Source organism: Symphalangus syndactylus, chromosome 5 (genome assembly GCF_028878055.3).
Source record: "Symphalangus syndactylus isolate Jambi chromosome 5, NHGRI_mSymSyn1-v2.1_pri, whole genome shotgun sequence".
NCBI classification, from domain to species: domain Eukaryota; kingdom Metazoa; phylum Chordata; class Mammalia; order Primates; family Hylobatidae; genus Symphalangus; species Symphalangus syndactylus.
In genome coordinates, this window is record NC_072427.2 from 37,867,553 (window position 1) to 37,883,595 (window position 16,043).

Consider the following 16,043-nt stretch of genomic DNA (forward strand, 5'->3'; position numbering starts at 1 on the left):
TACTCAGTAATTTATAGTGCAGCCTGAGTGTGAGTTCTGGTGTTAGAATGAATCCTGGCCCCACTACCTACCTACTGTGTGAATCCTGATGTTATTTTACTTAATCACTCAGAGGCTCAGTTTTGTAAAATGGGGATAAAAATGGGATCCACACAATATGATTGTGGGGATTCAATTATGTTTACTACATAGTACCTGACATATAGTAAGTTTTCAATAAATAACAATAGTATTAATTAAAGTACAGAAACATATTTGCTTTTTTTTTTTTTTTTTTTTTGAGACGGAGTCTTTCTCTGTCCCCTAGGCTGGAGTGCAGTGGCACGATCTCGGCTCACTGCAAGCTCCGCCTCCCGGGTTCACGCCATTCTCCTGCCTCAGCCTCCCAAGTAGCTGGGACTACAGGCACCCGCCAACACGCCCAGCTAATTTTTTGTATTTTTAGTAGAGACGAGGTTTCACTGTGTTAGCCAGGATGGTCTCGATCTCCTGACCTCGTGATCCGCCCGCCTCGGCCTCCCAAAGTGCTGGGATTACAGGCTTGAGCCACCGCGCCCGGCCTAGAAACATATTTGCTTTAAATCACTTTGTACACTAGGAGACCCACCCAAACCTCAGCTTAGTAGTCATTCTTTTACTCTGGGCTCACAAAGTATTAAACAGCTTCATTAGACTCCCTTACTGCATTTCTACTCAACTTTAATTTTTTTATTTTTTGAGAAAGACTCTCGCAAGCAATTCTCCTGTCTCAGCCTCCCAGGTAGCTGGGATTATAGGCAGGTGCCACCATGCCTGGCTAATTTTTGCATTTCTAGTAGAGACGGGGTTTCGCCATGTTGGCCACACTGGTCTCAAACTCCTGGCCTCAAGTGATCTGCACACCTTGGCCTCCCAAAGTGCTGGCATTATAGGCATGAGCCACCTGCCCAGCCAATTTTTTATGATTTGATTTACATAAGCACCTGATAAAAAGGCCAAAAGAACAAAGTAGCTATTATAACAGAAAAATTACCATTAGGCAAGATATCATGTTGCATTAGTTCAGAAACATTTTCCAAATAGCAATCTGGTTGGTGGTGCCAAGTTACATTTTTATATCTTATGTCAGACCTTAACTTATCTATGAAATACAAATTCCTATTTTATAAGGTACTTTTGCTATTGCCTTAATACTAAGTAGAGAAACCACAGACTAAAAATTCTAGACAAATACAGTAGTAGTACACAAGGTTTATGAACTATAGAACCATCAGACTACTTCTGATCGTTTATGAAAACAACAGATAAGATGATAAGAAATAAAGACTGTTTCAGAATCCAAGCCATAGGCCATGAAATTTATACTCTGAAAGCAGCTGTTTTCCAAAGGCCTTCATCTCACATACCTTTACCCCGTGATCTCCAGCTGTCAATTCATATCTTTTAGGCAAGAGAGCAACTCTCAAGCCTTTATCTTCAGCTATACTGATAAGGTTACCTACAGAGTTTATAAGGAACACTGACACAGAAATGGTACAAGAAAGACATAAATGGGTACATGAAAGCAAAAGTTCACTTTCAAATGCATTATTAGCTGTCACACAAAAGCCTTAGAATCATAAAATAACTATTATAATTCTCATATTCCTGATTTTTAAAAAAAATCACTAAATTCTAAATAATTATCTGAAAAACAGATAGCGATTTTCTCTAACTTGGTATCAGGAGAGAAGCTGAACTTTGAACGTCTTCATCTTGTGATTACAAATTCTTCCTTTCCCTTTATAGGACATAAATTATGTTTGCATTATTTGCAAATAAGCACTTTAACTCTCAAATGTGTTTTCTAATGCCACTAACTTTACAATAATAGTGCTATCTATATTAGTAACTGATGATGCTGCAAGAGAAAACATTCTAGATAAAAGTTTTAACCAACTTATATTTTTAAAAAGCCCTAAAATGTCAATAAAACGTGTTTTTTCCTTGCAAAAGGAAAGGAAAAAGCGTGACATTAAAAACAATTTCAGCTGGGCACAGTGGCTCACACCCGTAATCCCATCACTTTGGGAGGCTGAGGCAGGCGGATCACTTGAGGTCAGGAGTTCCAGACTAGCCTGGCCAACATGGTGAAACCTCGTCTCCAATAAAAATACAAAAATTAGCCCGGCGTGGTGACAGGCGCCTGTAATACCAGCTACTCAGGAGGTTGAGGCAGGAGAATTGCTTGAACCCGGGAAGTGGAGGTTGCAGTGAGCTGAGATCGCACCACTGCACTCCAGCCTGGGCAACAGAACAAGACTCTGTCTCAAAAAATAAAATTTTAAAAAGGCTGGGAGTGGTGGCTCACACCTGTAATCCCAGCACTTTGGGAAGCTAAGGCAGGCAGATCACCTGAGGTCAGGAGTTTGAGACCAGCCTGGCCAACACGGTGAAACCCCATCTCTACTAAAAATACAAAAAATTAGCCAGGCGTGGTGGCGTGCACCTGTAGCTCCAGCTACTTGGGAGGCTGAGGCAGGGGAATCGCTTGAACCTGGGAGGTGGAGGTTGCAGTGAGCCAAGATCTGGCCACTGTATTCCAGCCTGGGTGACAGAGCGAAACTCTGTCTCAAAAAAAAAAAAAGAATAATTTCACAAGTTTTTTTCACAATAATAAATATTTCATAAATACGTTTCCAGAGTTTATCTTCTTTTCTTCTATCAATTCCATGTCATTTGTATTTGGGTTTACAAAGCAGTTTTTCAAAGATTCCTCCACCTCTATTTTTAATAAATCAGAACCATAAAATTCCCAAAGAGTAAAAACATTTTTAATTATTTTTGTTGCCTTTAGCTAAATGGCACAGAAACAACAGAAACTCATTTATTTTGAGCTCTGTACATCACAACAAGGGCAATTGTAATGCACAGTAAGACATCATATTTACATATTTCAAAGAGAACAAATCTCTTTTATTATCCTATAAATTTGATATATAGGTATTATTAAATTTTATTTTTGAGTAAAAACATACCTAAAATATATGATCTTACTATTTCAGAATAACTGTAAGGGATTATCCCTTTAGCCAAACAGAAACTCATGAAAGTATTATAATTATACATTTTACACAAACACACACACACAATATACATATATAGTTGTTTTGTTTTATAATCTGAATTTTTAAAGCAGATGTCAATTTAAAATGAACTGCTGTCCAGGCGTGGTGGCTCACGCCTGTAATCCCAAGGGAGGCCAAGGCAGGAGGATTGCTTGAGGCCAGAAGTCCATGACCAGCCTGGGCAACATATCAAGATTTTTTTTTTTTTTTTTTGGAGACGGAATCTTGCTCTGTCGCCCAGGCTGGAGTGCAGTGGCGCCATCTTGGCTCACTGCAAGCTCCACCTCCCGGGTTCATGCCATTCTCCTGCTTCAGCCTCCTGAGTAGCTGGGATTACAGGCACCCGCCACCACGCCCGACTAATTTTTTGTATTTTTAGTAGAGACGGGGTTTCACCATGTTAGCCAAGATGGTCTCGATCTCCTGACCTTGTGATCTACCCGCCTCGGCCTCCCAAAGTGCTGGGATTATAGGCGTGAGCCATTGCACCCAGCCCCAAGACCTTGTCTCTACAAAAAAATGCAAAAATTAGCTGGGTGTGGTGGCACGTGCTGGTAGTCCCAGCTACTTGGGGGGTTGAGGCAGGAGCATTAATTGAACCTGGGAGGTGGAGGCTGCAGTGACCTGAGATGGCAGCACTGCACTCCAGCCTGGGTGACAAAGTGAAACCCTGTCTCAAAAAAAATAAATAAATAAAGGTGCAAAGAGCAAAATGTGATTAATAGTTTCTAATAATACAGAGATGAGCACCTGCACTACAGGATTAAAACACAGTTCCACAAATAAAACTTCTAAGATTTATATTGGTGTGCTTATTTATATGAATAAATGCTTCATATATGTGCTAAACATAAAGCATCATATATATTAGTACAACTATAAACACTTTTAAGTGAGATTGCAGAAAAACAATACTTTTTCCAGTGATTTAAATGGAAAAGGAAGTGTATGTACTTTTCTAAACATATTGTATTTTCTGAATTGGTGTTTTACAACAAAATGAGGTGGCAAAGAACAACAGATGGGGGAATGGATAAATCAGGGTTTCGGAGAAAGAGGGTAGAATAAGTATACATCTTTTTACCTTTTTATAAAAATTTGTCTTTTTCTCACCCTCTACTTCCCCAGTCTGTGAATCATTTTTCTAAGCACGAAAAGAAAAAAAAACAAAAAAACCACACACACAAAAATCCACACCAGTCTCCTTTACAACCTAAGCTGTTATAACATTTACCTGGTTACTTAAAGAATTTTTAACACTAATATAAAAAGCTTGGAGTCAAAATATTTTTCGCAAGAAAAAAATTGGCTTTATTATAAAAATGAATAAAAATGTTACATATATACACAATGATACAATTTGATGATTTTAATTAACTTCATTGTAATTTTTTCTATAACTTACAGAAATTCATGATCTACTAATTTTTTCATGTTTGAAGTTTCATAAATTACAAAAGACTAATATTTGTAATTACAAATAACATTTAATTTCTATTTAAATTCTGTTTCTTTAAGAATACAGTAACTTCATCATTATCTGAGATTAATAGGATCTCAGTATCAAAAGCTTTCAATATCAGGCCTGTCTGAACAATCAGACAAATCAGGAAAACAGATGTGTCCTTTCATTCTTTCTCCCCAATTTAAATATGATTAATTGGATTAATTATAGAAAAGTAACCAAAATGTCAAGGTAATTTATTATTAATTTTTCACATATTTTCGTATGGCCATATTCAACCACCACCCCTACCAATGAGCCTAACATCAAATTAGTGTAACATTTTTTTGAGGCCTTTTCCTTTACAGGTTTAATAATTTGGTTAAGTCTTGGGACCATATATTTATTTCATGAAAATGATTGATTCTGACCTCATTTTCTGGCTTAAAATATCTCAAGGTTTTTTTATATGTATAACAAATTCAGCATTTAGGCTGAACAAAAGTTTTTAATTGGTGAATTGTTATAATGTGGTCATTGTTGGCAAAATGGTTAAATGAGACGTGTGGGTAATCATGGCTAGATTTTTACTCAGAAAGGTACTATCTTAAGTAAAATTTTTGGCCAGGTGCGGTGGCTCACACCTGTAGTCCCAGCACTTTGGGAGTCCGAGGCAGGTGGATCACCTGAGGTCGGGAGTTTGAGACCAGCCTGACCAACATGGAGAAACCCCATCTCTAGTAAAAATACAAAATCAGCCAGGCGTGATGGGGCATGCCTATAATCCCAGCTACTCAGGAGGCTGAGGCAGGAGAATCGCCTGAACCTGGGAGGCAGAGGTTCTGGTGAGCTGAGATGGCACCACTGCACTCCAGCCTGGGCAACAAGAGCGAAACTCCATCTCAAAAAAATAATAATAATAAAAACAAATAAATAAATGTAAAATTTTTATAAATACACTGAGACAATAAACATTTCTTATTTTGAGATTTTACACTTCAGCCTGAGAGATGGTCATTAATCACAGGCCACATTTACATATGTCTTACTAAGAGCAGATCATTTTTAAAGACTTGTTTAGATTCCAAATGCAATGCTTAGATGTCTTTCCACTTTTCATAAACTGTAACAATGGTGGATATATTTTAGAAGTAAACAGAATTTCTCAAATAGTAAAAATACTTAATAAAAAGAGAAAATGTATGTTAAACTTTCTGGAAAGCAAGTTAATAGTTAACACTTACTGGACATAGTAGAGAAACCCTTAGGCTGGTTGTAGCTATTTCACTGTCTGGATCCGCAGTCAACTTCTCTTTAACTGATGTTCATTGAAGAAGAAAAAAAGCAAACAAACAGAGTAAGTTTATTAAAGATACATTACTGGAGCATTACTATAAAGAATAAAAAACTTAAACGAATCTGCTCAATTATTTCCCAATCAATTGAATGGAAAGATAAAAACAACCATATGGCTTTTAATTCTATAAGCAATGGATGGAAAACAATTGTTTATCTGTAGAATGACTATGTTTCCTGTAAATTTCCTATTTCTCACTCAGGGGACAAAAACCTGCAGCAATATGACAGAAATGTCTCTAGTATGTTGACATATTCAACTAATGGTAGACCCTTTTTCTTTTATAACTCTAAGATATTGGATCAAGGTTTTCTTTCCTTTAAACTATGACTAATATTATTTGGGCTCTTCTATTTTTGAGGACATTAATAATTAATAAGAATAACATTTATACATTTTTGAAAGCTCAGAAAATAAAAATATTTACTGTAAAACAGCTTAATTCAAACTTTAAATTATGAAAAGAGTCCTATTTCTTTTTTTTAACTATACAATTATTTGAATTTTAATCTATTTCTCTATAAAATACTTGTGCCCTCTTGGGCAAGTCAATCCTCCTTTCTCAGCTTAATTTTACTTATAGTAAAACTGGAACCCACACTAGATAATCTTTAAGTCTTTTCACTTCAAACTTCTTATGGTTCTTAAGGGAGGAGACACTAGTAATTTTACTTTTCCAAGGCTGTTCTTTCATTCTCTTTCAGTCTGATATAAAAGACTCTTTATACTTCTCACCTGGAAACCTGAGCTATCTGTTACCTCTGAAAACTTCAGTAACAGTAACAAGAAAAAAACATTATAGGGGGTGAGACAAGAAATACATATATGTAATATTCCAACAATGATAGAAACTGTCCCATAATAACTTTAAAGTCTATACTGTACAAAGGGGCCGTAAGTTGGGTAGCTGTATACACAGTCAACAGAATTTCTGAGCTGTGCTACAACTAAGTGTGACCAGATAGACACCATATAGAAAAGAAAATGAAGAGAGGGAGAAGTACTCCGGTAAGTTATAATTTCAGAGTCTACTGTTCTGATAACCATTTATGAGAAATCCTACCTTTATTAAACACAGTCCCTTGGATTTTAGTCTGGGTTTTTTTAGATGGTCCAAATCCTGGATAACCTATCCAACTATTTCCATAAATTAGTGGATCCCAAGTAAGGTGCACATCAGACCTACCTATAAAGCTTCCTGAGTCAGAATGAAAAGAGGGACACCAATTGGTAGTTTTTTAAAAGCTCCAGATATGATTCTAATGCCAGACTAAAAAGTCATTTCACGGCCTCGAAATTCCAAATTTTCAAAGTCTTAATGTATTTCACAGGCTGTCTCCTGACACACAAAAAAGGCATACAACTTCTGGTTTTTAGTCTGGAAAATATAGTTGTAACACTATGCTAATGAATACCATACATAAATTACAAAAAGTATGCCTTTGTCATTATACACCAAATCTTAGTCAATCCTTTCTTATAAATATGATTTTAAAAAGTAGTATCTTTGTTAAAGGCAACAAATAATCGCCATATGAAATAAACATGCAAATAGAATTCTAATGTGATTACTCACTGTGTTGGCTAATTTTAGGTGTCAACTAAACTAACTAAACGAAGGGCTACCTACATAGCTGGCAAGACATAATTTCTGAACGTGTCTGTGAGAGTGTTTCCAAAGGAGATGGGTGTGTCAGTCTGTGGATGAGTGAGGAAGATCTGCCCTCAATCTTGGCGGACACCATCCAATCAGCTGGAGGGCATGGAAAGAATAAAAAGGCTGAGGAAAGGAAAATAAATTCACTTTCTCTTTTTCCTTGAGCTGGGATACCCTTCTTCTCCTGCCTTTGGACTTCTGTGATCCCAGCTACTTGGGAGCCTGAGGTAGGAGGATTGCTTGAGGCCAGGAGTTTGAGACCAGTCTGGGCAACACAATGAGACCCCATCTTTAAAAAGAAAGAATTCCGGCCGGGCGCGGTGGCTCAAGCCTGTAATCCCAGCACTTTGGGAGGCCGAGGCGGGCGGATCACGAGGTCAGGAGATCGAGACCATCCTGGCTAACACAGTGAAACCCCATCTCTACTAAAAATACAAAAAATTAGCCGGACGTGTTGGCGGGCGCCTGTAGTCCCAGCTACTCGGGAGGCTGAGGCAGGAGAATGGCATGAACCCGGGAGGCGGAGCTTGCAGTGAGCCGAGATCGCGCCATTGCACTCCCGCCTGGGAGACAGAGCAAGACTCCGTCTCAAAAAAAAAAAAAAAAAAAAAAAAAAAGAAAGAATTCCAGGTTCTCTGGGCTTGGGATGCTGGGATTTGTACCACCATATCAGCCCTTCTCTTCACCCCTCTTAGGCCTTTGGCCTTACATTGAGAGTTGGCTTCCCGGATCTGTGGCCTTTGGACTTCAATAGTCATATTACTGGCTTCGCTCGTTCTCCAGCTTGCTGATGGCCTATCTATTGTGGGCATTCTCAGCCTTCATAGTCATGTGAGCCAATTCCCCTAATACATCTCCTCTCAACTCACTCTCTCTCATCTCTCTCTCTCTCCTTTTCCCCTCTCCCTCTCCTTCCCCTCCTAGAGTCTCTCTAGAGAACCCTGACTAATAACCACTCTACATGCCTTCACCAACCATCCCACCAGCACCCTTTATAGATATAGCAAGCAATGGGTATAGTAACTGACTTTGAACTTTGCATATTTAAATTTCCACTTAAATGAAGCAATACTATAGATCATAGTATCAACCTTATACAAAACAAAGCTCAGTGTTTAGTGCTCAGAAAATAAACTGAAATAAGAGAGGCAACATAAAGTAGTGGTTAAGAGCATAGGACCTAGAGATAGCCTAGCTTAGAATTTAGTCTCAGTTAAGTCACTTAACCTCTCTATGCCTGTTACATCATCTGGTAAATGGGAACAATAATAGTACCTCACAGAACTGTTTTAAGGATTGAGTTAATACACATAAAAAGTTTCAAAATACACTTGAGCCTGGGAGGCAGAGGTTGCAGTGAGCTGAAATTGCTGCCATTGCACTCCAGCCTGGGTGGCAGAGTGAGATCCTGTCTCAACAACAAGAAGAAAAAAAAATTTTTTTTTTTTTTGAGACAGACTCTCACTCTGTCGCCCAGGCTGGAGTGCAGTGGTGAGACCTTGGTTCATTGCAGCCTCTGCATCCCAGGTTCAAGTGATTCTCCTGCCTCAGTCTCCCAAGTAGCTGGGATTAGAGGTGTGTGCCACCATGGCTCGGCTAATTTTTGTATTTAGCAGAGACAGGGTTTCACCATATTGGCCAGGCTGGTCTCAAACTCCCAACCTCAGGTGATCTGCCCACTTTGGCCTCCCAAAGTGTTGGCATTACAGACATAGCCACCGTGCTGGCAACAAAAAAAGTTTTAAAATAACCTAATATTATTCTCAATAAATATTAGCTGTTGCTACTTAAAATAAAACATGATTTGTATATTCACTTTCTCTCAGAGGTGCGAGAATTTTCTGAAATTATTTTAGAATGTTTGCCAATTTCTATTAAAAAAAAAAAAAAACCTATGCCTTCTCTTTTGCCATTATAGACCCAGTCCTAGTCCATTTAGTCTTGTAAAGATATTTTTTAAGGTCCTACCGAGATCTTGATTAGACTGGATTAATTCTACAGATTAATTTGGAGAACTGACATATAACAATAGAATCTTTTGATCTCTTAGCAAGATATATCTCTGTGTTTATTCAGGTCTTCTATCAGTTTTTCTCAACGATGCTTTGTAGTTTTCAGCATACAAATCTTGCACATAGTTTGTGTGATGTATCCCTAAGTGTTTCATATTTTTGGATGTAACTGTAAAATCTTGTTTTTTGAATTTCAATTTCCAATTGTTCATTACTAACAGAAATACAATTTGTTTTTGTATATTGACCATGCATTCTCTAACTCTGCTAAACTCACATAGTATTTCTAGTAGCTTTTTTGGAGATTCTTTGGGATCTTTTTCTATGTAGACCATAAGGTCATTTGTAAATAAAGACTATAATTATTTCTTCATTTCTAACCTGTGTGTTGGTTTCTTTTTTAATACTTTTCCTTGTCTTATTGTGCTGTCTAGGATCTCTAGGGCAACGCTAGGGGCAGATATCCTTGCCTTGTTCTCAATCTTAGGAGTGAAGCATTCAAGTTTTAGACCATTAGTGATGATACCAGCTGTAGTGTAGACTTTTTGTAAATACTCTTTATTACACTGAGGCAGCTCCCTTCTTGATTTTGCTGACAGTTTTATCATGAATGGATGTTGAATTTGGCCAAGTGCTTTTTCTGCATCTCTGGAGATGATCATATGATTTTTCATTTTTAGTTTGTTGAGAAGGTGAATTATATTTCAGCATTTGAATGCTGAAACCAACCTCGTATTACAGAAATAAATTCTGTCTGGTCACCATGTATTGTTTCACATCCTGGACTTAACAATATTCAAAACAATTCTGAAAAAGAAAAACAAAGTTGGAGAATTCTAACTGATTTCAAGACTTACTATCAAGCTACAGTAATTAAGGCTCGTTTGGCATAAGGACAGACATACAGGTCAATGGAAAAGAATAACGTCCGGAAATAGATTTATACATCTATGGTCAATTGGTTTTTGATAAAGGTGCCAAGGTAATGAAATGGAAGGAAAGACAGTCTTTTCAACAAATGCTGTTGGAATATTTCGATATCTATGTGGGGGAAAAAATGAATCTCTACTCTCACCTTGCATCATATACAAAAATTAACTGAAAACGAATCACAGACCTAGATCCAAGAGCTCAAACAATAAAATTTCTAGAAGAAAAATAGAAGAGAGTGCTTGTGACTTTCATTTAGGCAAAGATTTCATAATATATCAAAAGCATGACATTAAAAAATGGGCAAAAGATTTGGCAGATACTTCATCAAAGAAGCTATAAGAATGGCAAATAAGCACCTGAGAAGATGCTTAACATCCTTAGACATCAGAAAAATGCACAATGAAATACCAGTAAATACCAATCACGATGGCTACAATAAAGCAGCCTGATGATACCATATGCTGGTAGGGATGTGGAGCCACTTGAAATCTCACACATTGTTAGTGGGAATGCAAAAATGGTATATTTACTTTAAAAGAAACTGCCAAACTGTTTTCCATATATACTTATCATGTGACCCAGCAATCCCACTCCTAGGTATTTACCCAAGAGAAATGAAAACATATGTCTACAAAACTGAGGTATCCATATGCAAAATGTAAATGTTTACAGCAGCTTTATTCATATCGCTGCAAAACTGGAAATAATCCAAATGTCCATCAATTTATCAGATGGATAAATGTCCATCATTTATCAAATGGATAAATTATAGTACATAAATGAACTACTACTCAGCAATAAAGAACAAACTACATGGATGAACTTCAAAAGCATTATACTAAGTGAAAGAAGCCAGAAGCAAAAGGCTACATATTGTAGGATTGCATTTATCTGACATTCTGGAAAAGACAAAACTACAGAGCAGAAATCACATCAATGGTAAAAGGATGGGATGGAATGCAAAAGGCCACAGAAGAACTTTCTGGGGTAAAGGATGTTCTATATTTGATTGTGGCAGTGGTTCATGATTGTATACATCTGTCAAAGGAATTTTTATTGCCTATAAATTATACTTTAATAAACTTTCTCAAAAGAAAGGGAGAAAATGGAGGGGAAAAGCACTATGCTATATTTAATCATAAGAAAGTATGACGAAAAAATAAAGTAAAATAAAAGCACTTATTACTTGTGAGCAAGGGAATAAAAATAAAAATAAGACATATAATATTTGTCCTGCAGTAATCAGTCAACATGTGGGAAGTTCTCTGGGAGTTGAAGTTTTCACATTGTTACAGTGATCTGCAGTGGTAACAGTATTTTATTATATGACTATAATAAAGTTATATAGCTAGTCACATTCAAAATTAATCTTGTTTTACCCAATAAGTCGATTTGGGAGTAGAATTAATCTTGTTCTTAATCCCTGTTGTCATGAGCTACATTAGCTACTACTCACATGATGCTGTATTTAAATTTAAATAAAAAATTCAGCTCATCAGTTAAACTAGCCACATTTTAGGTGCTCAATAGTCACATGTTGCTGGTGGCTACCATATGGGACAGTGCAGATAGAGAACACTTCCATTATCACAGATTGTTCTATTAGTGCTGTTCTAGGGTTGTTATTATTTCAAGATAATTTCTATCCTTCATTAATATCAGGTTATTTTAATTCAGCCTTTTAAAATTTTAAGGCTGAAAACAATCAAACATATTAAGATCAATATTTCATTTTATAAGCAAAGAAACAGGCACTGAGACCTGATTTTTTTCTGTAGATGTCTTTTCATCAGTTTACTTCAAAAATACGCAGATCTGGAGAACCTTTCCGGTCGGCTAGGTACTGAGCGCGCTAGGCTCTACAGAGTGAAGGTTTAAATCCAAGGTCATGGCAAAACATCTGATGTTCATCACCAGGACTGTGATGGTACAGGAAGGGAACGTGGAAAGCGCATACAGGACCCTAAACAGAATCCTCACTATGGATGGGCTCATTGAGGACATTAAGCGTCGGCGGTATTATGAGAAGCCATGCCGCCGGCGACAGAGGGAAAGCTATGAAAGGTGCCGGCGGATCTACAACATGGAAATGGCTCGCAAGATCAACTTCTTGATGAGAAAGAATCGGGCAGATCCGTGGCAGGGCTGCTGAGGCCTGTGGATGGGACCCCCAGTGCGAAACCCTCATCCAGTTTTGTCTCCATCTCTTTTGTTTGTACAATCCCGTTTCCTATTACCGTTCTCTGCAATAAACTCAAATCACATGTCTGCAAAAAAAAAAACAAAAAAAAAACGCAGATCTACTATGTATGTGGCAATGTGCTGAGCAATATGAATTCAAGAAAAAAATAAGATTAAATTCCTCCTCCAAAGAACTCATAATCTAGTACAGGGTAAAGATGCTCAGTGAGATCATCTCTAATGCGCTCTGATGGAGTATGTTCAGGAAGCTAACCAAAAGTCAACTCATCTATTCTGGGGGTTCTGGGATGCCTCCTGGAAAAAAGTGAAACAAAGGATAACGACATTAGGCAGAGGAGGCAGCAGGGGAGTTTTGAGGCATAGGGCACAAAACTAAAGCACTGAAGAAAGACTAAAGAGTTCCATATTTTTGGAATGGAATGTGAAGTATGAAAAGAAGAGTGAATACAGGCAACCCTGGAAAGTAATAAGCAGGTGCCACGTCATGGAAAGTTTTAAAAAGAAGAGTGAATACAGGCGACCCTGGAAAGTAAAAAGCAGGTGCCACATGATGGAAAGTTTACGTGTCATGCTAACATAGTTGGAGTTTTTATTCCCTTGGTGTTAAGAAGCCATGAAATGCAAGGGAATGAGAATGGTAGATTTTAGATCTGTATAAATCACTTGGGTGGCTACCAGAGGAGACAGAAAAAGGAGTCAAGGAGAGGGATGTTTTATCTAAGAATGGTTTTTAAAATAAAAGCAGGATATGAGAGCTTAAACAAGGGCAATGACAGCAGTGATAGAAGGTACATTTGAGAAATATTTAGGGAGTAAGTTTGACAGGAGTTGGTGAGTTCAGTTTTAAATACTTGAATTTGAGGAACCAGTGAAATACTCAGGTGAAGGTAGTTAGCTATGTAAGTGTGAAATGCAGGGGAGAGGTCTGAGATGAAGACATGTATTTTGGGGTGGGTGTTAATTTTAAACCATAAGGGTGTGTAGAAAAGTGCACCCAGGATAAAACTCCAAGGAATGGCAACATTTAGAATGCTTCCCTTAACAGAATCCACTGAAGGCAGGTGATTGAGAAGATATGGTCAGAGAAGAAAGGAGAGAATTTCAAGGAGAAAGTTGTTCATATCAAACGCAGCAGAAGTATTCAGGATGAAAACTGAAAAGATACACTTTAAATTTAGCAATCAGATCATTTGTGACATCTGAAAGAGCAATTTCACTGGAATGATAAAGGGTTAAAGACCATAATGAGACGCAGTGAGGAGGTAAAAAGAGCAAGTGTAGACTACTCTCACAAAAATTAGGATGAGACCAACGGGAGGAACACAGAGCTCTATCCATAGAGGAGCTTGTTTTCCTATTTTTTTTAAAGATATAAGAGTTTTCACAGCATAGAGTGACAGAAAAAGCCTGCAGACAGGGAGGAACTAAAAACACAGGACAAAGAGCAGATATATGAGGGAGCCAGGTCTCATAATACTGCTACCAAGCATCTCTACCTGGATGTCTCATCCCATCTCAAACACCGCAAGTCTAAGAGTGCACTCTGATCTCCCCGCTGCAATCTGATCTTTTCAACACAGTTTTCCGTTTCAGTAAATGGCATTACCATGTTACCTGGTGCTTGAGTAAGAAGCTTAGCACTCCTCCTTGGACTCATCACTCCACACACACAGTCAATGCCATTTCAATGCTTCTCAAAACTCAAATCTACCACTATCACCTTAGTGCAAGACATTATCATCTCTTATGTATACTATTACAAACAGGTTCTCAACTGGCCTCACTGCCTTAGCCTTGCCTTCCTTTGATTCGTCTTCAAAGTGAGAATCAGACTGTCTAAATGTAATCATGTCGTTTACTCCTCTGCTTAAAAATCTTCTAATGGTTTTCTATCATCTATCTTCATATCGTCTATGTCAACTTATCATCTATGTCCAACTCTCTGGTCACCCTCCTTCTTGGCTCTCTCTTTTTTTTTTTTTTTTTTTTAAAGACATTGTCTCTCTCTGTCGCCCAAGCTGGAGTGCAGTGGTGCGATCTCAGCTCACTGCAACCTCTGCCTCCCGGGTTCAAGCGATTTTCGTGCCTCAGCCTCCCGAGTAGCTGGGACTACAGGCATATGCCACCATGCCTGGATAATTTTTTTGTATTTTTAGTAGAGATGGGGTTTCACCATGTTGGTCAGGCTGGTCTGGAACTCCTGACCTCAAGTGATCTACCCGTCTCGGCCTCCCAAAGTGCTGGGATTACAAGTGTGAGCCACTGCACCCAGCCTTTCTTGGCTCTATTCCAGCTGCGCTGGCCTTTTCTCCTGGCATACTCTGTTCCCACCTTGGAGCTTAACTTCTCCTCATACTTATAATCTTGCCTTAAGTATCACAATACCAGAGAGGACTATGTTCCCCTATTGTACCTCTACAGATTTCCCTACCTTCTTCAAGGCACATGTCAAAACTTTAACTCATTAATGACTTGTGCAATTATTTAATGCCTGTCTTTCTTACCAGACTGCAAACTTCTGGGGGATGCAGAGATGGTATGTGTCTTGTTTAATGTTATATTCTCCTCTGCCTGGAACACAGGAGACTCTTAACACAATTTCTTGAATGAAAAGAATAAATGAATAAAAGATTAACTTGAAGCAGGGAAAGGGACATTTCCTCTTGACACTGAAGGGAATAAAGTGAGGACTGGGCACAAATGTAGATAAGCTAAAAAGTAATTATGGTGGCACTGAGATTAAGGAAGAAATGGGTGGTTTAGGTAATTCATGCCTTGTAGCCCCAATTTTCATGCATTGGCAGAGTGCTGAGAGAGGGGGATAGTGTTTGACTAGATTATGGCTAAGGCTTGAAATAACTGCTGAAGGGAGAAGGAAGAGGAGAAAGAAACTTGATTAAGAGTTGGTAAAAGACTGTTTTTGATAGTTGTGAGGGGACAACTCTGCACAACGGTAGAAACTGCAAGACAAAATCCTACTAAATCAAATGAATCAGAGAGTGGATTTCTCTGTGAAAAGTCTTAATAATACCAACTTTATTCTTTCAAGAACGTAAGAGTGTTGGGCTTGACAACTTTGCTAGAAGTACTTATTTTATTAAAAATGACTTACAAAGAACATATTTGTTAAGTAATTTGACTCTTTTAAAATACCTGACATTTCCTTTTGTCAAGTTACTGTAAACAGAATTTTAATTATATAATTTGTTGGGAAAGTTTTTTTTTTTTTTTTTTTTTTACAGGCAGCATACAGGTAAAGGTAGTTAACCTGTTTTTTTAGTTAAATTACAACAAATTTCTTACTGGTGGGATCTAAATTAATATTCCACTGACTTCCCTGGCCAATAAGTAA

The 16,043-nt window shown here is 37.8% G+C and overlaps 2 protein-coding genes across 5 annotated transcripts in view; one reads left to right on the forward strand and one right to left on the reverse strand.

Moving 5' to 3' along the window:
* The window catches only part of PIAS1 (protein inhibitor of activated STAT 1), a 224,867-nt gene that overhangs the window by 18,124 nt on the left and 190,700 nt on the right, over positions 1-16,043 (reverse strand). For all 4 annotated transcript variants that reach the window (XM_055277989.2, XM_055277991.2, XM_055277990.2 and 1 more), the window contains one exon: positions 5,775-5,848. In XM_055277989.2, coding sequence (XP_055133964.1) covers positions 5,775-5,848 — 74 coding nt within the window. The remainder of the gene's footprint in view (positions 1-5,774; positions 5,849-16,043) is intronic.
* LOC129482347 (small ribosomal subunit protein bS21m) lies at positions 12,313-12,782 on the forward strand. The gene has a single exon (XM_055278001.2). It carries the CDS (start codon positions 12,378-12,380, stop codon positions 12,639-12,641), a length of 264 nt encoding a protein of 87 aa, XP_055133976.1. The 5' UTR covers positions 12,313-12,377; the 3' UTR covers positions 12,642-12,782.